Genomic DNA, 25,106 nt, shown 5'->3' with positions numbered 1-25,106 from the left:
GTGACAGATCACCTTTGGGTCTTATGAAAATGAATCCATTCTGAAGATCGTAGATCAAACTTCTCTGCTGTTTTCTCCTCCCCTGTGGTGTTTTGTTTGCTGTGATTTGGGGAGTTGCGATTATTTTGAAGTAGAATAACAGGGCATTGGTCTGCAGAAAGTCCAAATTTCAAGACTTCTTTAATAAAAGTTATAGGTAGATCAATGATAGTAAATTTCACACATAGCTTTTCCTCCAACCTTTAAAGAATTCATACTAGTAAAAGCTCTTGGATACTTGTATATGTTCTGGGATTGCGTAAAGATCTGGCTGAGCCCCATTCATGCATTTTCCTAAGCTTCACTATTCCCTAAGCTTTGAGTTACAAGGACTTCTGACCTCTGGTTTTCCCCTGATGGAATTAACACTTCAAGATTCCATTCAACTCCATCTTTGACACCTTTTTCAACTTTAGACACAAACTGTTTAACTTCTGGTTAAACCATGTGCTCCTAGGCTGTGGAATAACTTTTAACATTTACTTTGGATTCCTCCATCCTAAAATAATCCACCCTCTTCTTCCTCTTCTGCCAGGACCTGGGACAGGCCTCTACAATAGATGTAAAAAACAAAGTTCCAGCTTTGCCACTTGCAGATGTGTGGCCTTAAGACATTTTCTTAATCTCTCAGAGACTCTATTTCTTCACCTCTAAACTACTACCTTGATGGGACTGTTGGAGAATTAAAAGAAATAATGTTTATAAGTGTTTATCGTACTGTCTGGCATTTAGAAAACATTCCATAAATGGTAACTATTATAGAAGACAGACATCAAACATGAAAACCAGCATGTCTATGGTTTTGTAGAGAGAGTAGAAGATCTAAGGAAGTGCCTTGAATACTTACTAATGTTTGTTCATATGAACCAATACTCTTTTCTCTTCGATGCCACAGTCATTTACATTCACTGAACCAGTGCAGGAACTAGTGGGAGTGATGCCTTGTTAGCATCCTCAGCTGGGTCACATACCAAAGTTTGATGTTTTACAAGTTTTTGATACTCAGTCAACTCATCTATTTTTTTGGATTAATTAGGTTTTGAAACTAACTGAGTAAAGATCAGTTTGTTAAATTGTATGTGAAAAAAGACTTCTATTTTTCACTCACTATTTCTTGGAGAATTTTTCAAATAAAGTAATCAGAAGGCACAGAGTAGTGCAGTGAAAAGTGTGGCCTTTGGAGTGTGGCAAAACTGGGTTTGAACCCCAGTTCTATCACTAACCTTTGTGCCATGGGTAACTCAGCCAAATCCAAGCATCTGTTATTTCCCTTCTGTAAAATGTTGAAGCATCATATGAGGATCGAGGTGGGGGAAATCACTTATTGAGTTCTACTGTGCTCCTGATATTTTGTTAAAAGCTTGATGGTTAGTTCCTCCTCTCCCAGAACCCACCTTCTTTCAGGTTTTATTATTTTTTCTTTGTTGATTAAGGTATTGCACATGTGTCCTTATCCTCCTATTGCCCCCACCACCACCTCCACTCATGCCCTCACCCCCTTGGTGTCTGTGTCCATTGGATAAGCTTATATGCATACATACAAGTCCTTTGGTTGATCTCTCCCTTTTACCCCCACCCTCCCCTAATCCACAAATGAGTGAGATCATGTGGTATTTATCTTTCTCTGACTGGCTTATTTCACTTAGCATAATGCTCTCCAGTTCCATCCATGCTGTTGCAAAAGGCAAGAGTTCCTTTTTTTTTACCGCAGCATAGTATTCCATTGTGTAGATGTAACACAGTTTTCTAATCCACTCATCTGCTGTTGGGCACTTAGGCTGTTTCCAAATCTTAGCTATGGTGAATTGTGCTGCTATGAACATAGGGGTGCATATATCCTTTCTGATTGGTGTTTCTAGTTTCTTGGGATATATTCCTAGAAGTGGGATCACTGGGTCAAATGGGAGTTCCATTTTTAGTTTTTTGAGGAAACTCCATACTGTTCTCCACAGTGGCTGCACCAGTCTGCATTCCCACCAGCAGGGCACGAGGGTTCCTTTTTCTCCACATCCTCGCCAACACTTGTCATTTGTTGATTTGTTTATGATAGCCATTCTGACAGGTGTGAGATGGTATGGCATTGTCGTTTTGATTTGCATTATTTCAGATCATATATTATAAGCTCTTTAAGAGATGGGACTGTGTCTTCTCTATTCATGATAGCACTTTACACATCTATTTCAGTGTTGATACATCAGAAACTGATTCAGTATACATCCCCTGAAGACTCTTTTGCAGAATTGTTGTTTGTTTGTTTGCTCATCTTCCACATTTTAACTTATTTGCACTCCTACCTGCCTTTATCCCCAAATCATCCTCAGCCCTTCTAAAACCCAAGAGCTCCTACAGAGCCTAGAAAGAGAAGAGCTGATCATCTGCCTAGAGTTCTAGAGGAGAGATTAAATCAAAACTAAAGGACGTTTAGATCCACAATGCTCAGTTTTGCAGGTGGGCATCATTATAATTAGATCTTTAAACACTCAGAGCCAATTTAAACACTTGTCCATGTTATTTGCATACTTTTACTATTTGCTTTATGGATTAGTATCAATATTTACCTGCAAAGTTATAATTCTTTCCTTCAAATGTTTCTAATATGTTATTGCATTCTTAAATATGATTTTATTATGACATAAGGCCAAACATTTAATAGAAGAACACATTCAATTTTATAATAAAATGTAGTAAAATTATACAAAAAATTGCTTTCTAAGCAAGTTTTAGAGAGTGCAACTCCTCAGTAAAGTGAGCTATACTTGATAATCCATCACCTTGAATGCATCTGGTAATAATGAGCCTGTTCATTGGTTGACTTTCTCTCATTTCTAGAAATAATTTATAATATTGGACTATGATCTGCCTTCTTGTAATGTCTACCTTATGGTGCTTGTTTGGCCTTTTGACACAGTGTAGAAATAGACAACCATCCTTCAAAAGGCACCCCTACAACCTTCTAGGTTCTAAATATATCATGGAGGCAGATAGTATGCCTTATTTATTTTTATGTTGGCATTTATCCCATGCTGCCTACTGTCTTGCACACTGTAAGTGAACAAATGATATTTTTATGGGATAATGGATGAATATGTTAAGATTTAGAATAATAGAATTTCAGATTGTAAGAGACATCATCCAATGCTAGAATCTCTTCCATATTTCTGCTGAATAGTCATCGAGGTTCCACTTGAAAGTATCCAGTGACAAGCAAATTTTTCATTCAGGAAGGACAAGACTTTCCAAATGGTCCTGAATTTCTTCAGACTTTTCCAATATTTGGACAATAAAGAGGCCATGCAAATATTAATGTTTGCACTGCATCTGCTTATAAACCCCCCTACCCCATACAGGTGTAGGACTTCAACAGACCCTCCTCTCTTGACTCTTATTCCAATTATTTCTGGAAGAACCCAGGGAATCTCTCATACAAACTCACAGACAATTCTTTCATGATCTCTCCTTCTGGCTTCTTTATTGATTAATGGTTCTAGGAAGCCCTTGAAGGGAGTGCCTCCCCATTGCCTTCTGTAGGAAAGCTGCTTCTCAAAGTCCATCTCTAGGATCCCCCAAACTGGGAACCCTTCACAATGCCAAAAGGCTGTAAGCTGCTTTAGTCTTCATTGCACCAGAGCAAAACCAAGCTGTCCTTCATTCAGAAATAGGGCCAGTCACCATTCACCATAATATTTTGTGATTAGGAACCAGAGTAACAGTGCTTGAGGTTACCTAAATCAGCTGTGGTTTGTGAATCTTTGAGCTTTCTTATTTTTATTCTTTTTTTAAAATTTCTTTATTGATTAAGGTATTACATATGTGTCTTATCTCCCCATTGCCCCCGCCCCCCCCCGCTTATATGCATGCATACAAGACCTTTGCTTGATCTCTCCCCCTTACCCCTTCCCTCCCCTACCTTCCATCTGAGGTTTGAAGTTCTAATTGATACTTCTCTGTCTCTGGATCTTATTCTTATTCTTATTCTTATTCTTATTCTTATTCTTATTCTTATTCTTATTCTTATTCTTTTAGCTTATTCTCTCTCTATACTGCAAACCCATGGGGCGGGACTAAGAAACCAATACTGTGTTCTCCTCTCCATCTTCCTTCTGGTTCTGTATCTCTCTAGGTGGTCATAAAGAAGTGATCCTCTTTAAAGGTTCTCTACGTATACCTCCTCAGGCAGTAGAGAGGTACTTGGGAAATCAGAGACTGCCAGAGCATCAGACATAATCAGGATCTGAATCTCAGTGTAGGCTCAGCCAGAACACTTGGCTACACTCTGTCTCCAGACAATTCCAACTGCCAAATATCTGGCAAGTTGTAGTAGAGCAAATTTCTCTTCTCATTAACCTACCCTGCTGACAGTCATAGGGAGGAAGACATGTGTGCACATAATTACTAGACAAATAAAAAAAAAACCTAAGGGCTATGTAAGGGAGGAAGACATGTGTGCACATAATTACTAGACAAATTTAAAAAAACAAAACCTAAGGGCTATGTAGGAGACATTGTGCTGGTATTGCAAAAATCTGAGAGGGGATCTATGTAAATCTGAGACTTAGTGGTTCTCAAAGTTGCTGAATTTGTGATTTCGGTTTCACTGATCTGATCAGGTGCCTTTCAAATCGACTCACTCAAATATTCACATGAGTTTGGGCCATCATTCTCGGTTTTGTTTGAGGGGTTTCAAATTTACTTAGCTGCCAAGTTGCAGTTCTGCTATTTACTCATTCAACAAACAGGGTTAATGTGTACTATGTTGGGCACTATGCCATACAAAGTCATTCCAATTTGAAATGCAAATTCATAGTGACTATAACCACCATGAGATAGACAATGCACAGAATTCTTCCAGAAAACAAACTGCCATGTTTTAAGGAATTTGTAGCAAGAGGAAAATGTAAGACCCTGTCAGAAAAGACTGGATTCAGAGCTAGCAGCTCAGTTTTTAATGGTTGGCAGAGAAAATTCCCTGAAAGCAGATGTGGTTTTGTCTTTTCTCCAAGAGGAAGCCCTTAAGGGTTTACATAAAATAGGTTTCTGCTGAAGATCACTTGACAGAACCATGCACTATATCTTCGGCCGACACAATAGCATTGAAATTCTATTTTATCAAAGTTGGAATTGACACATGACACGGTATTAAGACCATTTTATGTGCATTCTGCATCTATCAAATCTACAAAGGCTTTGGAGGGAAATCTACTCCAGGATTAATCAGTCACAGTTAGGAATGTGCCAGAGCCTTACAGAAGCTCTGTGAATATCAGCACTGACTCCAGGTGAAACATGGAACACAAGATACAGTTCACGGCATTCAAGAATCAGGAGGGTAGAATGAATCAAAGCTGGAGGATGCGCTTATTGTATCATATAAGCATCTGGCCCAGTGTGGGAAGAACTGAACATATGTTCATGAAAGCTTGATTGACCAGAATGCTTGAGAAATGAGGGTATTCAGGGGAGCCAAAGGAAATGCTTTCTGTTTTTCTCACTTGGGCAAGTCCAAAGAGCCTCTGGACTAAGCCCTGTTGGTGCCAGTGGGATACCAAAGATGTGAGAAACAATTAAGTGATGGTCTGGATCCTGGGGAGAGTCCATCTGACGTTTCTGAACTAAATACTACTTCAGTTGTCAGAAAGGCATGGCTTTCCATGCCCCAGCAAAGATTCTGCAGATCAACCCTCCCTACTGATAAAGCAATTAAAATCTGTTTTACTAACTAGGTCAGGAGTGCTGGGATATCTGGTCCAGTCTGAGGGAGAGCACCATTTATACTCTTCTGCACAGTCATTGCCTGGTCCCCGTGGTGTGCTGGAGCCAGCTAGTACTTAAACTCCTGAGAGCTGATTGCTGAATTTTTAGAAATTTGCAAGCCAGTTGAAAGCACATTGCTAGCTATATCAGCTATGTTTAGAATATTTACACCATAGGGATTGGCAAATGCCACAAATCAGGACTTTTTCTATTATGAGCATACTGCTGGATAAAGCCACTCTTTTCTGTGTAAGAGTTCGGATTCCTAGAAGTGATCCAAGCATATCTGTCTATGGCTACAACTCCCAGGATGACTGGTTCAGTCTATAGTTAGACTGATCTTCACATATCCTCACAGAACTGTACAAGCAGAGTCTGCCACCAACTCTGAGAGGCCCTACAACTTATGTGCCAACCAATTTGCAAGTCTCTCTGAATACGTATATAATGTATGTAGGAAGATCATTTGCCCATCTGAGATGTGAGTTGATTGACCCAAAACACTTGTCAGACTAGCACAAATTCTATATATTAGTTTATACCTATCTACAGGAGCAGGACTACTCTATATTTTGCAGATCAATTTAAATCCATCATATTTCCTGGGATCCTAATGCAGTTTAATTTGCTCCCTCACATATTTCTAGATGGTAATAAATCCATGACTTTTGGATTTTCATCCCTAAAAGCTACATTCAAAAGAAAGAAATAGAAAAGCATAAAATCAAGGTCAGGAAGATTAAGCCCCTTAATTCACATGCCAAACTCCCCATTTCAATTGTGGTTTTGTCTCCCAGCTAAAGTTTGTCTTTTTGTGACATTTGCATTAAGCCCAGAGGACATTTTGAGTGGAAACATGCTGAAAGCATAATTGAAACGCTGAGTGGTGCCATTTGTCTAATTTGCATTTTTCCCCCAGGTGGGGAGTTTTCACTTCCTCCCTCTTTCTCCTGGGGTGTTCAAAGATTATCTCAAAGAATGATGTTGTGCAAGTGATTCCAATAAATCCCCATGTACAATGTATTATATGGATAATTTTTTCTTTCCAGAAGCTATTTTAAATGCCACAGTGATAAACTATGTAAGGAAGTCCTTTGTAGGTTCCCAGTAGTACAAATAGTACATTTCCCCCTCAGATAGAGGTTTTGAATATTTGTTCACAAGTTTAATTGTTTGCTAGAATTTTCCTTGCATTTATTCTCATAGACTCATTTTGAGCTACTTAGGAGGTTGTCTCTATAGAAACAAATATTTTTAAAATAGATAGACATAAATGATTTAATTTTATCCTTAGTATGTTCCATGCACTGGCCCAAACTCTTTAAAAGTTTGGCACTCATTGACATATTGTGTCAACAAAGTTCATAATATGAGATCATGATACAGGTTGATGCTATCAGCGGAACCCTTTGATAGGGAAGTTAAGGTGAAATATAACTGGTATGAAGCAGAGTCTTTTTTTTTCTCTTCCAGAGAATAACAGTGTGGTGAAATATTTCTTTTTTTTAGACATTCTAATATATTTCAGGTTTGACATTTATATATTGCCAAAATTGCATGATCTAGATTTGTGCCTTTTCTAAGGTTTGTGTCTTTCTCAAGTCTGCATTATTTATGTTAGATATGTCATTTCAAATATCAGAAATCCTCTTAGATTATACCAGAATCCTCCTAGATTATAAACCTGAGTAGGGTGGAGCCAGGCAAGAATAAGAGACCAACCAAAGGACTTGTATGCATGCATATAAGCATAACCAATGGACACAAGACTTGAATCTACTATGGGTAAGGCACCATAATTTCATTCCTTTGATGCTATTTTTCCTTCACAACCTCTGATGTGAGATAAGTAGGACTTTGCCAAGACAAGTTGGGGGAGGGGGAAGTCAAAGATGGGCAAGGTGGGATCAGAATCATCTGCCTCACTCCTTTACCCTCCGCAGAGATGCCTATAGTAACCATCTCCATGGTAACTGCACACAGCCAGCAGGCTGGAGCACAGGCACCTGACTAGAAAGAGGTGGAAGGACGCAGAAGGCAGGTGGAAAAGCTGCTGAAAGAAGGAAGCTATATAGGAAAAGGAAAAAGATAGTCTCTTTAGTGCCCAGAATTACAGGAATAATGATAATAATCATTTTTATGCATGAAGCACCAGAGTCTTAAGTGCTCTATGCATGTAGGTACATATTATGTTTAATGCTCATCATAAGAATTATAGCACCTGTGAGGGCAGTACTAGTATTTGTCCCACTTTACAGAGGAACACGTTGAGGCATAAAGAGGATGGGTGTTTTGCCCAAGGTCACAGGGCTGCTGCTACATATGAGCCAGGATTGGAAAGGGCTTAGAGACCCTACCATTAAAAATGCATTTCTAAGGGCATGAGGATAGCAGTTGCTGGCATGCTAGTTCTCCAACCTCCTCTCTGTGCCAGGGAAGGCGGAAAATGTGGACACCTGGCATCTTGACAAACCATTCATTGTCCAAGGTCCTAGTTCTTGGTCCTGGTTACATTAGATTCACCTGGAGAGCTTCAAACAGATACCAGTGCCAGGACCCCAGGCCAGCCCAGGTATATCAGAATCTCTGTTTCGGGTTGGGGCAGGTATTGCTATTTTTTAAATGTTCTCCGGGTGATTATCATAGCCTTGAAAAAGAGCCACAGTCTAAAGCACCTGCTCCTGAATTGGTAAAATATGTCTAACATAAAAATACCCAATTATGCAACCCTTAGCTACTTGATACAGCCAGTTGGAAAGAAGCTAGAATGTACTAAGCAGCCCCTATGTGCCAGGTCCTGGAAGTAGATTTGGTCTCTCATTATGCCCCCACCTGGTACCTCTGATGACTCCTGAGGGATTAGTGAGCATCCTGGAGGGGTCGGGATGGGCACCTGCCCCTTTCCCTCTCATGTATCCATTCCTAGGATGTGGATGTGCTGAGAACTTGAACTGCAGACAGGTCAGACCAGGGACAGGTTCTTGCCTTTTCAGGATGTGTGACCTTGAGCAAGTTAGTCAATCTCCCCAAGGCTTGGTCTCTCCTCTGGTAAAATGGGAACGATGCTTGTAGACTGTGCATTCTATGCAGCTGCATTGCCCCCAAAGGGGTGACATGGGTTCTTTGAGAGAGGCCCAATGGCACTTTTTGTGTGTGAGCAAAGTACAGATACACATACAGTAAATAAACTGATATACAGTGACATTAAAGTGAACAGTTATCTGTGACAGTAAAATCTCATGAGAGTAGTGGCATTTAGGCAAAAATATCTAAAAGGACTTGGTCGGGGCGGGGGGTAGATAATTTTTAAAAGTGGGAAATGCTGCTACAGATCAGAATTGCTATGAGGCTTTAGGAAGTGCCTAAATGCACAGTTGTTGGCACAGAGACTGGTGATGCTTGTAGACTGTGCATTCTATGCAGCTGCATTGCCCCCAAAGGGGTGACATGGGTTCTTTGAGAGAGGCCCAATGGCACTTTTTGTGTGTGAGCAAAGTACAGATACACATACAGTAAATAAACTGATATACAGTGACATTAAAGTGAACAGTTATCTGTGACAGTAAAATCTCATGAGAGTAGTGGCATTTAGGCAAAAATATCTAAAAGGACTTGGTCGGGGCGGGGGGTAGATAATTTTTAAAAGTGGGAAATGCTGCTACAGATCAGAATTGCTATGAGGCTTTAGGAAGTGCCTAAATGCACAGTTGTTGGCACAGAGACTGGTACTCAGACGCCACTCAAGAAATGGTAGATGTTACCTTTATTTTTCAAAACATTCATTCATTCAACATGCACACACTGATCCCAGCTATGCTTCAGGACTGTGTGAAGCTTTATTAGAATCCAGAAGAAAGGTAGCCACCACCCCTGACTTTACCAGTGAGCTAAGCCCACGCTAAGCATGGGAGGCTGTGCTTTCATGAATTGATGTATCCAGGAACTGGGGAACTATGGGGAGACTAAGTCCTTCATTTCCTACTTCTCTCTCCCACTGGGCTCAACCAAGACTAGGGAGACTAGGGGCCTTCATTCTGACCCTGGCCTTGCCTCCAGTGTCTTCTGCTCCCAGAATGGAGAGGAGCCCCGATCCACCACCACTAGAGTTATCGAGTTAAATGGAATCGTTACCGACAGTCTCATGTATGGAAAAGCATTCCGTTCATTGCTGGAGATGTAGAGATGAATAAAAGAGTAAGATCCAACCTCTGCTTTTGGTTCTGGTGGGACAAACAGATACATAAAGTGGGCATGTTGGTGTAACATGATGTGCAAGGCCCTATGTGCAGGGAACTCTGAGAACACAAAGAGGGTGTTTGGAGAGGTTGCTGAGCTGAATCTTAAAGAATGACTAACAGGTAATAGGGTGAAGAAGGTGGGGAGTACCTTCTACCAGAGGAGTCAATATGTGGAAAAAGGTAGAGCAGAACAGCGGGTGTAGGGAGGCACAGGTGTGGGCATGTGTGAGGCTCTGAGTGAAGACAGAGGCCAGAGGGGAGGCCAGCAGACAGCCCAGACATGGAGGGGGTTGGTGCTGGTTTTCGGTGGGGATCCACAGTTATATAAGACTCAGATGGAAGCAGTCAGTTCTATAGTCGTAATGGAAGGGTCCAAAGCTACCTTCATGGAATAAGCCTTTTGTGGCCTTCCAGATCCCACCCTCTCTTCCTTGCTATCTTCCTTGCTCTTTGTTCCCATCTCACTGGCTTAGTTACAGTTCCTTGGCTACCACAGGACCTTTGCATGTGTTATGTTTCGATCTGCCTGGAATAGGTCTCTTACCACTTACAAGGTTTTGGATTAATGTCTGTAATCCAAACAACTGTATAATGCATGCTCTAAGTAAATACTTGTAGAAGAAATATAAGAGGAAAGGAACAATGAAAGGAAGGGAAGGGAAGAAAAAAAGAAGGAAGGAAGTGAGGGATGAAGAAAGGAAGGAAAGAGAAAAGGGAACGTAAGAGACGTAGGTGTGAAACTAGAACCCCCACTGACTTTTGCATACTTTCGCTTGTTCCCACCTCTCCCCAGCTGAGATTGCCTGCTCTGATCCTGCCCAGGGGCCAGGTCCAGAATCAACATCTCGGCAATTCAGGGAACAAGCTGCCAGCAGGCCCTGTCCTTTGAGCAGTGTGCCTCCAGTGGGTGAATGCTAACTGATGATGACCAGGAAAGCAATGGTCATGTCTCTGCTTCGAAGTTCACTTCCACAAACTGAAACTGGGCAAACAAGATGGTCAGAGGAAGTGAGCAAGTGTTGGGAACTGCAGATTCCCAAAAGTCCACTTGTGGGTCCACACAACGATGCCCCTGAAGCTGACGTGGTAGCCAGGAAAGGCTCTGGAGCCCCAACGCAGAGGGAACTCAAGGCAACGCCATGCAACAGGCACCAGGGCCGGGTGGGAACTTGGGAGCAGGACTGAACAGGGTACTCAGGTCATCATATTCAGGTCCTCATGGGATTCCAAGAGGAATCTATTCTACATGGGGTTTGTCAGTTTTGAGGATGTATAGTGGTGAAGGGCAAAGGGACCAGGTTTGGTTTTACAAACTGTGTGAGTTGGGCACCCTCCCTTGCCTTCCTCAAGCCCCAGTCACCTGATCTATAATCTGGGGGTGGGGGTGGGGGGAGAGGGAATCAAAATTGTGCCTCCTTCATTGTTGTTGTAAAGATTAAATAGGATAATCTGCTTAACACTGAGCCTGGCATGCAGGAAGTGCTAAATTTGTGTTAGCCATTATTATTATCAGCTAATATGATTATTACCACCGTAAGAATGATTTTCCCAGGAAAGAAAAATCAGCTCAGTTCATCAGAAAAGTATATGGCTTTAACAATGTACTTGGACCCATGTAGATGTTCCAAAAGCACACAGGAGAGTTCCTAGTAGCAATATTTAAGAGACTTAAACTGGATATAGGCCAAATGCCTGTCCATAGGCAATAGGACAGATAAATAAACGCAGCATAGCCACATGCTAAAATACTATATAGTGATTAGGATAAACAGCTCTGCCTTGCAGCCACATGGTTGAATTTTACAAACATAATGCTGAGTGAAAGAATCCAGAACAAAAGAGCACAATCTGCATCATTCCATTTGTATGAGTGCAAATGCAGGTCAAACTCTGACATCAGAAGTCAGTGCAGTACAGCCTCTGGGGAGGAGTGTAGGGATTTTACTCAGGAAGGGGGAGAGAGAGGAGGACTGATTATATTTGTCTAGGTCTAGGTGCTGGGCCCATGTGTGTGCCCACTTTCTGAAAATTCGTTGAGATGTACGTTCTGATTTATGTACTTTTCTATGTCTATGCTGTGATTCAATTAAAGGTTTACTAGACAAAGCTGTTCAGCAGAGAGCTAAGAAAACAGAAGTGTGGGGAGGAGGAATGCAAGTAGTACATGCAATTCTATGCTTCCACCCAAGGGCCTGGCAGCCTACCGAGGAAGGCAGACAGGCAAACTCGTGCAGACAATGGATTGTGATGCCTTTGGAAATAGAATCCTGTACCAGCTACAGGCACACCATAGAGGGGAGCGTGACCAGCTGTCACAGCTGCTGCTCCTGGCAATGCCCATGTGCTCATGTGGTTCCCCCAGGAGGTCTGCTCTTCCCTGTTCCCTCTCACACATGACTTAGCATTCAACTACAGGGATCTTGCTCACTCCCATCCGGCCACTGCTTACATCTGGGCCAGGCATCATTGGTACAATGTTGAGTTAACTCGTTTTCTTAGCCTCTCCTCCTCTTCTCCAAACCACTCTCTAGAACCCAGAACCACTAAATTACCTCCTTGGATTGGGTCCTTGGGATTTCTAAGAAGCTCCCATGGGATTCTGATGCATCCCAACCCATGGGAAGCACTGTCCTACACTGAAACCAGAACATGCACCTGACCTTGACTATGTCAACACTAAAAATAGTCTAAGGCACCCTAACTCAGTGGTGTTTCCCAATTTATCTCCAAAGGAACATTTTCAACCTCCTTTTCCAACCTCTCCTACATTATCCCCAAAATTGTTGTCTAATTTCAAATATACCTCAAAGTGCACCAAGTTAGTTCTCTTTCTCTGAGTCTGTTTTGTTATTTCACCACCACTATCCCCATGCCTTTGAATAACCTACCATGCCCTCCACTTCCTGGGGGCTTCTACTCTCTCACTCAGCTTCAAGGCCCAGCTCAAATATTGTCTCTATGAAGCTGTGCCTTAAAGCTCCTGAGCAAACTGGTTCTGCCACAGCACCTCAGACATTCCTAAACATCATTGTGTGCTTCACCCACTACATTCAAGGGCAGAGATGTGGTCCTGTTTATCTCTGTGTTTTCATTGATTAGCACCTGCCTTGGTCATGGGAGGTTAGCAAGGATGGGTCTTGATGGAGTGAAGACCTTCAACATGGTCAAAGTCACGGGGGTACAGAGGGGAAGCTGTGGGACAAGGGGCAGCATTTGTGGATCTGGGATGGGTAATGATAATTCACATCTAATGGTCAGAGATATCTTTAGGACAAAGCTGCCCAAACTACTCACACTCCTTCTGTTTTGGTTTGTTTGGTTTTGTTTTCTCCAGTGAACTTCAGTGACTGTAAGGGAAATGACAAGCTACACTACGAGGTCTCAAGCCCATACTTCAAGGTGAACAATGAAGGTGGCTTAGTCGCCCTGAGGAACATAACTGCAGTGGGCAAGACTCTTTTCGTCCATGCCCGGACTCCCCATGCGGAAGACATGGCAGAACTCGTGATTGTCGGGGGAAAAGACATCCAGGGCTCCTTGCAGGTAAGTCAGATGTTTGGGATAACTTGGGTCCAAGGAGGAGCTTAGGGTCTGTATGTCTTATGTGGAAGATGAGTATTTGGTTTATTATTGGCCAAGATTCTTTTGTTGTTACGTATGACAGAAACCCAACTCAAAAATTGGTGGGAGGCTGTGGGGTTGGGGATTGCGGGCTCATGTAATTGTACTATTTCTGAGATAGCTCTGCCTTTAGGCATGGCTATGTACCAGTTCCCAAATGATAGCATCAACGTTGGTTCTTATTTATCTTGTGGTTCCATTTTCCTTCTGTTGGCTTCACTCTTAGACAGTCACATCCCTCCCTGCTTCCCAATGTGGAGGTCTCGGTAGCTCCACGTCTTTCTCCCAGTCTGAAGTCACCCGAGAGACCATCTCTTCCTGATACTGCCAACAAAAGCTTGAAATTGAATCTTATTGGTTCTCACTAGATCATGCATCTATCCCTGTAACAATCACTGTGTCCATTTGGTCGTGATTCTCTGGTTGGCTAAGTCTGGGTCACATGCGTTGTACTAAATCCAGAGTAGAATCAGCCTCACCTAAAATATATAGATTGAGAGTGAAAGAGGGTTACTTATTAAAGTAAATTAGGACCCTATTATCCAAGGAAGCAAAATGTTTGCTGGGCAGGAAAGAACCGCAGTGGTCCACTAGAGTTGTATAGCATAGCGGCCACTGCTTAGGTCGCTGCTCCTTTGCCTGCACTGGTGCCCATTCTTGTCCAGATGCACAGGGGTGCTGATCTTGCACCTGCATACATGTTCACATACTTTGGGAGTGCCACGAGCTGCCCTTGAGGCTTCCTGATTGTGTCATCCATTGCTACCATGGACTCACTTACTTCTCCACCAGGAGCTCAGGGACTCTGGCTTGATTATAGAAAAGGAAGACACCTAGCAAGACCCTAGCAAAATAATCTATATATATAAAACCCTAAGCGACTGGTCGACCGTTCGACCAGTCAGCCGTTTGGCCGGTTGCTATGACGCACACTGACCACTAGCGGGAAGATGTTCAATGCAGGAGCTGGCCCCTGATGGTCAGTGCGCTCCCACAGCAGGAGTGCCGCTTAGCTGACCAATGGGCGCCAGACGAGCGGTGGCAGAAGGTGCAGCGGGACCAGAATGAGCGGGATCGGTGCAGTGCCTGGCCCAGGCTCAGGCTCCTCCCCGGCTGCCTGCCGCTTCGCACACTACTACATCCCTTGGGGGATGTCATTCTGCTGGTTTTGGCCCAATCCCCAGTGAGGGCACAGGCCAGGCTGAGGGACCCCACTGGTGCATGAATCCGTGCACCAGGCCTCTAGTATCAATAATAATGATGTGCCCTATGCTTGGTGCAGCTAGCCTTTTCTCCTACCTGCTGGCCTGGTTTTACCCAGTTTTTCAAAGCCTGTGATTCTCACTGCCTTTTTCCATCTGCCACATTCTCCATACCCTGATTTTTTGCTAATTTTGTTGAGTGGTGGAGTGTGGGTGGAGGAGTAACAGATTCCACAGCTGGGGAGCGGACAGTACAATTGGAAGTGTGAGTGTTGCTTACCAGCCAGTGCTGTGATTTTGGAAAGAATCATGTAACTTCTTCATTTGCAGATTAGACGGTTAAACAGTCTGGGATGGCAAACCAGTGGCATGAGCATTGTCCTACTCTGTCACCACACCCATGGCAAATATTACTCATCACCCCTGGCGTGGCCTGAGAATCTTTTCCAATACAGTGCTTCTGGAAGCTGCCACTATCCATCATTTAGAGATGTTCCTGGATACAGAATCTATTTGCCATCCCTGGGCTGGACAAACTCCATAATTCTCCTTTATTTCTGTGAATCTGTGAGTTAAGGCTAGATAGCCAGCTAAAATGAATCCACGGTGTGCCACTGATGTTTTCAAAGAAAGCGGAGTATTGGTGAACAGATACCATTGCAAAAACCCATTGGTACCACAAAAGCAAGCTTTCCTCTTACTTAGCCATGGTCATTTTCACAGCATCTCACTAACTCATGATATAAATGACAGAAAATACATAAAGCAACAAAATTGCCAGGATGTGCAGCACAAAGTGCTTCTTGGGAACAAGTAAATGGTACAGAGATTCACAAAAGGGGGTTTGTATGTGGGATGGACTGTATTTAGATGTAAAATTGTTCATCATGATAGGTGGCTCATCTTTAAATCCGGAAAGGAAAATGTTATGTATTTATCTTAAAGCAGAACAGAAGGGATTCTGGGCACTTCTGTGGGCAAACTCCACCTTGAGGGGTTGAGAGGTCAGGGTTCAATACCATGAAACTCAGCTTTGAAGACACTGATCTGGAGGCAAGCCCTCAGAGCCTGGCCGTTCCTCATTTGCTGCTCTCTGAGCACGTTATTGACAAAGCTCACTGTGGCCGTTTGCTTCTATACAGCACAGCGGAGGCTGCTGTGCCATTCAGTTTGCTCAACTCCGGCAGAACAGGATGTTCATCTCCCGCCTCCAGTCATTTTACAAGGCTCGAAATAAGCCCGTGAGGCTGCCCAGATGTGTCCATAATAAAGTCCAAAAAAAAAAAAAAAAGCTAGGAAAACAAAATTGCTATCTAAACAATCCCTATGAGAAGAGCATAGTCCTTCAGAGATATTCAGTTGGTATTTTTGAGGCCCTACTGTGTGCAGCCAAGCAGACCAAAAACTAGAGGGGGAAATCAGTGCGTATGCAAGTCAGCTCACTCCTAGACCGAGAAGGAAAACATGTATGTTGATTATGTATCAAGCAGGGAGGCAAATGTGAGTGTGCTGTGTGCCTTCAGAGAGAGGAGAGGGCAGGGACACTGGGTGGTGATGACAGCGATGCTTTCACAGCATTCACTGTATTCACTGTGGGCCAGTGCTGCTTCATGGGCCAGGAATGGGGACTCATTTAATCTTCCCACCAACCTATGAGGCATATGCCACAGCTACCATTTTATATGCGGGGAAACTGAGGCACTCAGAGGCCAACGCAAAACCTGTGTACATTTAACATGCATTATTTCTAACCTCATGACTTCCCTGTGGGGCTGCTGTAGGTGTGAAAAATTGGCCAAGGTCCCCTAGCTTGAAATGGACAGAAATGGGACTGAGATTCTGACTTTTCTGTTCAAACACCCATTTCCTTTCTGCCAGTTGGCGTGTCAGGAGGCTGTGCCACCTGGGTGGCTGTGGCTACTCTCCATTGGTCAGGATGAGTTAGAGCAACATAGAAGGGACAGAGAAAAACAGCAAGTGAAAGCTATGGTTTGAAAGAAGAAAGAGTTACAATTCCGCATCCTGATGATTCTAAACTGTCCAGCTTAGGAGGATGGAGAGGGATTGAACCAATCAGGCTTGGATGTGTGGAATTGGTAGCTCTTGGCGACATCTTGATAGAGGTGTCCAGGAGACAACAGGGAATTTGGGATTGGATCTCAGGGGTAAGGTTTTGGCTTTGGTTTGGAACTTAACTGGGTTCAGATTTGTGCTCCACGCGCCCCCTCCCATGATCATGTGACCTTGGACAAGGCATTCAACCCTCTAAATCTCAACATCTTTAGGTATGAAACAGGAATAAGACTTGAGCTTACATCACAGAATTGTTGGACTGGGCACAGTACCAGATACCAGATAACCATCAATAGTATCTTTTTTGAACCTCTAGAGCAGTGGTTCTCAACCTGTGGGTCGCGACCCCTTTGGGAGTCGAACGACCCTTTCACAGGGGTCACCTAAATACATCCTGCATATCAGATATTTACATTATGATTCATAACAGTAGCAAAATTACAGTTATGAAGTAGCAACGAAAATAATTTTATGGTTGGGGTCACCACAACATGAGGAACTGTATTAAAGGGTCACGGCAGTAGGAAGGTTGAGAACCACTGCTCTAGAGAGATGATAAGCAACTGAAGGCTAAGTGTCCTTCAAAAAAAAGAAAAGAAAAGACATTCTCAGAGAGGGCAGTGGGGAACCCAGCATAAACAAACTGGGAGAGATGGGAGATATGTCACCACCGTGGTTAAATTCTTTAAGATAAATGCAACCCCAGCAAAGCACAGCTCAGCTCAGCTGCAGTAACTGGAGCCCAGCTTGCTAATAAAAAGATGTGTCTCTTATTTTTACCTGCTACCTGTGACCTCCTTTCACCTGGAAAGTCTATAGTCTGAATCTGTGAAGTCTGATTGTTAATGGTTTAATTATAAACTCTCCAGCTCTTTCTACATTTTTAGTGGGCTGCCCAGATGCTAGTACCTGCCTGGGCTGTGTAAGATCACCTTAGATCTGAGTAGGTGGGGGGGCAGTTTAATCCTGGTCTTTGGACAGACGAGGAGGAATTGTTATGGAGGGGCAGGGCTAGCCATGCGTGCACAGAGTAGTTTTCTAGCCTGAGGAGTGTAATGATGAACCCCACTCACATATGTCTGGACAGCCCTGTGGCTTGTCTCCACCAAGTCTGCTGTCCCTCTGCCTGGCAGTGATGAGCAGCAAGACAACAGCGTGTTTAGTGGTGCATTTCTTTATTTATAATTTCATTTATTCATTTATATAGAGAGCTTCAGGTTGCATAGAAAAGCTCTGCTTCATTCCTGATAGTCCTTTGGTAGAGATGCCTTTATCTGCTGTGTGACTCACCAATATCATTTTTCAGCCTGCCCCCCCTGCCCCCCCCCAAAAAAAAGCATAATTGATTTAAATTTTTACATATACATGCATGTATATGTGTGTATATTTCTGAAAGAAACTATAGTTTCCATGACTGTAGATTATGGCAAGGAATTCTGACATCAGTTAAGGATCTCTATGGAGTCAGGCTGGGAAGTAAGAACATCAGGGAGCTCATAGGAATTAAATTTAAATTCCAGTTTGGAAGCCAAAGGGACTGGACCTACTAGCTTCATCTTGAACTGTGGGAGTCCACACTCTGAGCAACTCTAGCATTTAGATCTTGGTGACCCAGCATCTGAGGCTCCTGAACAAAGCAGGAGACGCACAATGTAACAGGGAGAGCTGTGGGAACCCACGGGCTGTGGGCATGGATCTGCTGCTGCTCCAGTGCAAGTCTGATCATTCCCTTCTCCCTCAGTGGGCCCTTGCTTCCTCTTCACCCACGGGGACCTTGGAATAAATTCTGAAGTCTTTCTATGTGTCTGCAAATATCCTTCACAGTCTAGCCTGGCAGGTCTCTGCAGTCTTCCTTCAAGTCTGATTCATTTTCATCTTAAGTGGTTTGACCTGCTGGAATGTCACCTCCTCCAAGACCCTTTCTGGTCCCCTTTCCAATGGAGGGTCTTCCCCTGCTCGTCTCCCTCCAGCACCAGTTCAGTTCCTTCATGGCCACTTCTCAGTTTGTAATTATGTATCTACTTCCTTGTTTGGTGTTTACAGTTTGGCTCTGATGAGACTGCCAGCTCCGTGAAGGCAGAAATATAATCTATTCCAGAGGTCCTCAACCTGTGGGTCACGAACAATGAAAATACATCCTGCATATCAGATATTTACATTACAATTCATAACAGTAGCAAAATTACAGTTATGAAGTAGCAACGAAAATAATTTTATGGTTGGGGGTCACCACAACATGAAGAACCGTATTAAATGGTCGTGGCATTAGGAAGGTTGAGAACCATATTCCCTTGTTCCCATCCTATTTCCTTCCTTCCCTCGTTCCCTTCTTCCTTCTTCCCTCTCTCCCTCTCCCCTTCTTCCTTCCTTCCTTCCTTCCTTCCTTCCTTCCTTCCTTCCTTCCTGCCTGCCTGCCTTCCTTCCTTCCTTCCTTCCTTCCTTCCTTCCTTCCTCCTTCCTTCCTTTCTGCTGTGTCCACTGCTCTATCCTCAGCATCCAGCACAGGGCCTGGCATATGGTTGGTGTTCACTAAATGTCTTTTGAATAAATGGGTGAGTGGAATGAGTGACTCCTTTTACAATTCACCCTACACTGAACCCTGGGCTCTCCTCCCCGTCCCCCAAACAAACCGCTTGTGGTTTCTTGAATTGGCCAACTCTCCCTCCTGACCATGCTGACCGCTCCTCTGTCTAGATTATGCCCCTCCACTGCGACTCTAGCTGCCCCATGGCTGGCACCAACCGACACGGCTTTACTTCTGGACCTGCCAAGATTCCTTTCTTCAAGGCCACCTCTCCGATTGTCCCCTTGGTAACTCAGGTGTTTTTTCCTCCATGTTCCTCATAGAGCCCTGCCTGGCTCCCTCCATCGTAGCACTAAACTGTAACTGTCTGATTTATCATCTGTGGTATTCCCATCCCAGTTCTGAACTTCTGAACTCAGGGACCTGGCTTCCACACAGGGAGGCTAAGAACACTGCCTTGGGGCCAGATGCCTTAGAATAATTCCCACCTATGCTGTAGTTACCTGAGCTGTAAAACCGGTTCATAACTATATCAATTTCATAGATAATGCCGCAGATATTAAATAAGTAAACATATGCAAAATATTTAGAACAGTGCTCAGCACAAGGTAAGTGCAAATGCCAGTTGTTTCTCATCATTGTATCATCAAAGCCAGGCCTGTAGTAAATGCTAAATGAACCAACCAGGCAAATTGAGACAACCCAATCCTTCATCCCTTCTCTATATGACCAAATTGCCCCACTTCTACAATCTGTAGAGAATTCAGGATTACAAGGAAACTTGAATCATATCCATTCTTATTGCTCAGGTACCCACTTTATGTAAAACACTGACTAAACTTCTAAGAGAGGATTCTTTATTTCTATGGGTCCACTAAAAAATCACCAAAAGACTTGGCAGTATCTGAAAGTTAATTATTAACAATTTACACTTCTTAACTGGAAGCCAGTACATGGTGTACCCACTGGTCTCAATCAAGTTAAATGCAAATATATGTATGTATCCTTCCCTTTTTGTCATTTAAAAATCCCTGAAAAAATAAAATGAATAGAGAATGTTATGATAGAGACTTAAAAAGCTAAATTTAAGACTTATTTGTCTTGGAGATCATCATCACTGTAAACATGCAGTTTAAAAGACTCCTAATTAGTTTGGCTCCTAATTCAGTTTCAAGAATCAACATATAAATCGTTCCAAAAAAATAAAATAAAATGAGCAATTAGGAAAGGAACAACTTTAGAGAAATAGTTGTTTTTTGTTTTTAATGTTTTAATTAAAAATATAAAACATGCCATCCAGTGTTCAGAAGCCAATATTAATATTGCTGCTACTCATGTATCTTGACCCTTAGGGGGATTATACCACTTAAGCCACTGCTTCTCATAGTCTTAGGGTTGTATTTGGTAAGTACCTCTAGGGAATGGTGGGCCTGAACCTCAAAATCAGCCTCTGGATGCCCCTCTGTTACTGTATGTATGTGTGTGCTCCGAGACATTTAGGTGAGTTCTTGTAGATGTTATGAAGGGGGGTCTGGAATGACCCAAATGGGGATCTAAAAGTCATCTTCCTCCTTTGAGTTTCAATTTTTCATCTGTAAAATGGCGATAATACCCCAACCTTAACTTGATGCCATAATGAGGTACTCAGAATGTAAAAAATATATTGTCCCTAACCCAGTGCTAACACAGGTTTAGCACAAAAAATCACATCTATAGATGAGTGAATAAAGAAGATATGGACTATTACTCAGCAATGGACTAATACTCAGCAATAAAAAGAAGATTGAAATCTTGCCATTTGCAACCACATGGAGAAACCTAGAGGGTAGTATGCTAAGTGAAATAAGCCAGGCAGAGAAAGACAAATGCTGTATGATTTCACTTGTCTATGGAATCTGAAAACTTAAAACAAGTGAACAAACAAAACAAAAACAGACTCAGAGATATAGAGAACCATCCTTTGTTCTTAACCAAAGGAGCCCGTGAGTTGTTATCACCTCTGTATTTTTTTCATCTTTTCTGATCTCACACATTCTATACAAAAATATTGTTGCACATTTGTTACTGAGATAAACTCCAATTTTTATCAACTCCAAGCCAACCATCTGAATCACTTCTTTTCGTTTGGCCATTTTGTCATCTCACCTCCAATGTGCCTGTCATGCTGCTTGCAGGTGACTTGACTTCATTTATTAAAGCACCATGAGTATGAGAGCATCCAGCTTCTGGCATAATTAATCGCCTTGTCTCAAGACCTTATCACATTGACTGGGAGTGGCGTGGAGTCCGTTGAGCTGGTCAATGATATCGATCTGGCTCACATGAAATATGTTTCACAACAATCGAAGTGGAGAACCAATCTGTGCACTGAATGTGGCTGTAAAGAAATGAGGAGTTTAAAGCTGTAGCTACTTAACATGCACCAATTTAACAAGTGGGGTAATTTCAAAAATCTGTGAAGCACCACTTTTCATGGCAAAATCCTCCCAAGTTACTATTAGGGAAAATTGGTATCCATTTAACTGTCATGCAAAATAGGGAAAATATATACGTATCTCAAAAGAATTATGGTACAGCTCCAAAAATTGGGCCTGGAATAGGGTATTAGGCTGTTATATTTTGACACATGCCTAAATTGTTATGTTTATGATTCTTGGCTCTAGGATACTGTTCAAATATAGATAAAAATAAATAATTTGATTCATTAATTTAAGAAGATAACAGATTGATTTGTGGATCAGAATCTAATAAAACTATATTCTGAAGATTAATTTTAATTGAAATGCTTGGGGGAAAATAATTGATCCCATAGAAAGCCTAGATAATTAAAACTAGCTCTTTTTTTTGGCTTGTGGAAACTCAGCATTCCATGTTTGCAGCAGATAATACAAAAGAAAAAATACTGTAAAGCACATATATAATTTTAAGTTTCCATATAGTGACATTAAAAAGACAGATGAAATAAATTATAATAATGTATGTATTATTTAACTATATATTTGTATTTAACATATATATACACACAGTGTACTAGTATATATATCTTATACCATACACAGGTACACACAGATAATATATACATATTGGATTAAATTTCATAGATATATATACTATCTGTATATTTATATATTATAAATTTAACCCAATGTACATATAAAAACCTAACATATGTATTAGGATACATAATTTTATAAGATATTATGTCAACAAGTAATCAATGTGAACATTATTAATGAAATGATTTTTACATTCTTCCTTTCATTCTAAATATTTGAAATTCATTGTATATTTTACACTTATAGCAGATCTCAATGTGGACTAGCCAAATTTTAAGTGCTTAATAGCCACAGATGGCAAATGGCTACCGAGTGGACATGGCTGCCCTAACGTCCTATGGAAGATTTTGAAAGAGAGATGGAGTCATTCACTGAGTGCCCACCACGTGGGAGGGCATTCTTACCTGCTGTCACACATACGTCAATTCTCAGATCCTCATGGCCAATCTCATTACTCTGTTGGTAATCCGGTTCCTACTCTGCAGATGCAGTAGTTCAGGCCCAGAGAAGTTGTGTAAGTCAGCCAGGCACCATCTGCCAGCAAATGGCAGAACTGGGAGTTGGGCCTGAGCCTTCTGACTTTATGCAGCCACTGCTATTTTGGTAACACTACTGACATTTAAAACAGAACCGGTGCTTTCCTGTTCTCCTGGAAATGCTATAAAAAGACAGGAAAATAAAAAGTGATTAGAATCTTTTTAAAAAAATCAACACAGAGCTGAGCAAAACTCCTAAAGAAATTTTAGGTATAGGACAAGTCTTGTATTTTCACGACACTTTTTTAAAAAACTTTTCTCATGAGTAGAATCTTTGAGAAAGGACTTCATGAAAACAGCACAATGTTTCCAAATGGAATTGTCTCTCAGGCCATCAGACCTTATCTTACTCATCTTGATAGTTTTGGAGCATAGGGAAAATACCTTACATTTATATTTTTAAAAATAAAATTGTATTTTCATAAGCATTGTTTGGATTTAACACTTCCTTGAAGCAGATGATGTTTTTCCTGTTTTATGAGTCATGAAACTGAGATGAACAGAAGTCGAGGGGTGGCTCTCAGGTCACAGGCTGGTCAGGTGTCCACCTCAGTATGCAAATCCATAGCAATGCCCTTGGTCCAGGGTTCCGTCCACAGCTAGCTTTCCAGCAGCTTCTGGGGCTTTTCCAGTAAAAGAAATATAGCATCATCAGACATGCATTTTCACCTTGTACCTTTGATGGCATAAGATAATGTGATAGAATGCACATTGTTCTGGTTTCTCTGATATGCTTCTAACCTCCTTTTATTATTACCATAAATCAAATACAAGTGTATTCTCAGTGTAAATATTGAAGTGTTGACCTCTTTTTAAAATCCCCTCTTATCTGTCATGTGGAAATACTTGGTCACAATGGGCTTTGCCACTTAGTGTGGCTGTTCTTATTAGACATGAAATGACATAAAAAATTTCAAAGTGATTAGGAAAAACAACCTGAGTGGTGATCTTGAATAAATTTTATGTAGGTGGACAAGCCCTGTGTTGTCATGGCACTTTTAAAATACTTTCCTCACGAATAGAGCCTTTGGAAATAGAACCTCATAAAAACATCACAAGATTTCCAAATGTAAATGTCTCCTAGACTACTCTGTAAAAGTCTGGTTCTCATTTCTGATGGAAACATACAAACAAACAAACAAAAAAAAACAAAAACCAAAAAACTCCAGTGATAACAGAACACAATTATTTATTTAAAAATTTTATTGATTGGAGAGAAAGAGACATCGATTTGTTGTTCCATGTATTCATTGTTGGCTCTTATATGTGCCCTGACCCGGGATCAAACTCGCAATCTTGGCGTGCTGGGATGATGCTCTAACCACCTGAGCTACCCAGCCAGGGCCAGAACACAATCTTTGATACAGACCATGATTTTCCCCATTTGGATCTTTGGTCTTAATACTCAAATATTAGGTAACAAAGGAACAAGGAGAGAATGTACCATTTTTTCAGTCCTTCTTTGCTTGGTACAGGGGTCAATCAAATTACATGGTCTTCACCCAAACTTTTAAAGCAGAAGTCTGAGCATTTGGAGAAAAAAAATAGCAAAGTAGAACATTATGGCCCCAGCCAACCATCTCCTCTAATCTACCCACATTGGGTAGTTATCCGTGGACTGTTGGTCTCTGTGGCCTGGCCTTGATTTGTGATAAATGCTAGAGTGGTAACGCCTCTTGAGCCACACTGTTGATGCTGTTTGACTCTAAATTTAACTGCTTGTTGAGGCAAAGCCAAGTTGTGCCTCAAGGTATCACACAGATAAACAGGAAGCACTTTCAACTGTGGCCAGGGCCTGATCTCATACTCTATTTTCTCTTTTTTCGAGCTCCTCTTATAACAGAAGTAGAAACCCTCTGGTTTATACCCCTAGGGATGCCACATTAAAGATTACAACAACAACAAAGACTGCCTATGTCCTACTGGGGTCCACATCAGGACTGATATTTTTATTTACCAAATTGCTTCTATCTTTTTTAATAAGACAAAAAGGTAGCAATACTCAAAAAGCAAATATTGTGTGCAGTCATCAAAGTCTGATGATTTCTTTAACACAAAGTAGATTT

The 25,106-nt window shown here is 41.9% G+C and overlaps 1 protein-coding gene and 1 long non-coding RNA gene across 2 annotated transcripts in view; one reads left to right on the top strand and one right to left on the bottom strand.

Moving 5' to 3' along the window:
* The window catches only part of CDH13 (cadherin 13), an 813,406-nt gene that overhangs the window by 344,401 nt on the left and 443,899 nt on the right, over positions 1-25,106 (top strand). Inside the window, exon 3 of the mRNA XM_014536715.1 lies at positions 13,363-13,571. Coding sequence (XP_014392201.1) covers positions 13,363-13,571 — 209 coding nt within the window. The remainder of the gene's footprint in view (positions 1-13,362; positions 13,572-25,106) is intronic.
* Positions 18,097-23,044, bottom strand: LOC102259778. Its single transcript, XR_313372.2, has 3 exons — positions 22,909-23,044; positions 21,594-21,825; positions 18,097-19,033 (listed from the first exon to the last, which is right to left on the bottom strand). It is a non-coding gene; the product is annotated as an uncharacterized LOC102259778 (long non-coding RNA).

Source organism: Myotis brandtii, unplaced genomic scaffold (genome assembly GCF_000412655.1).
Source record: "Myotis brandtii unplaced genomic scaffold, ASM41265v1 scaffold165, whole genome shotgun sequence".
NCBI lineage: Eukaryota > Metazoa > Chordata > Mammalia > Chiroptera > Vespertilionidae > Myotis > Myotis brandtii.
The sequence above is the reverse complement of the archived record's forward strand: the minus strand, read 5'-3'. Positions and strand labels throughout refer to the sequence as shown.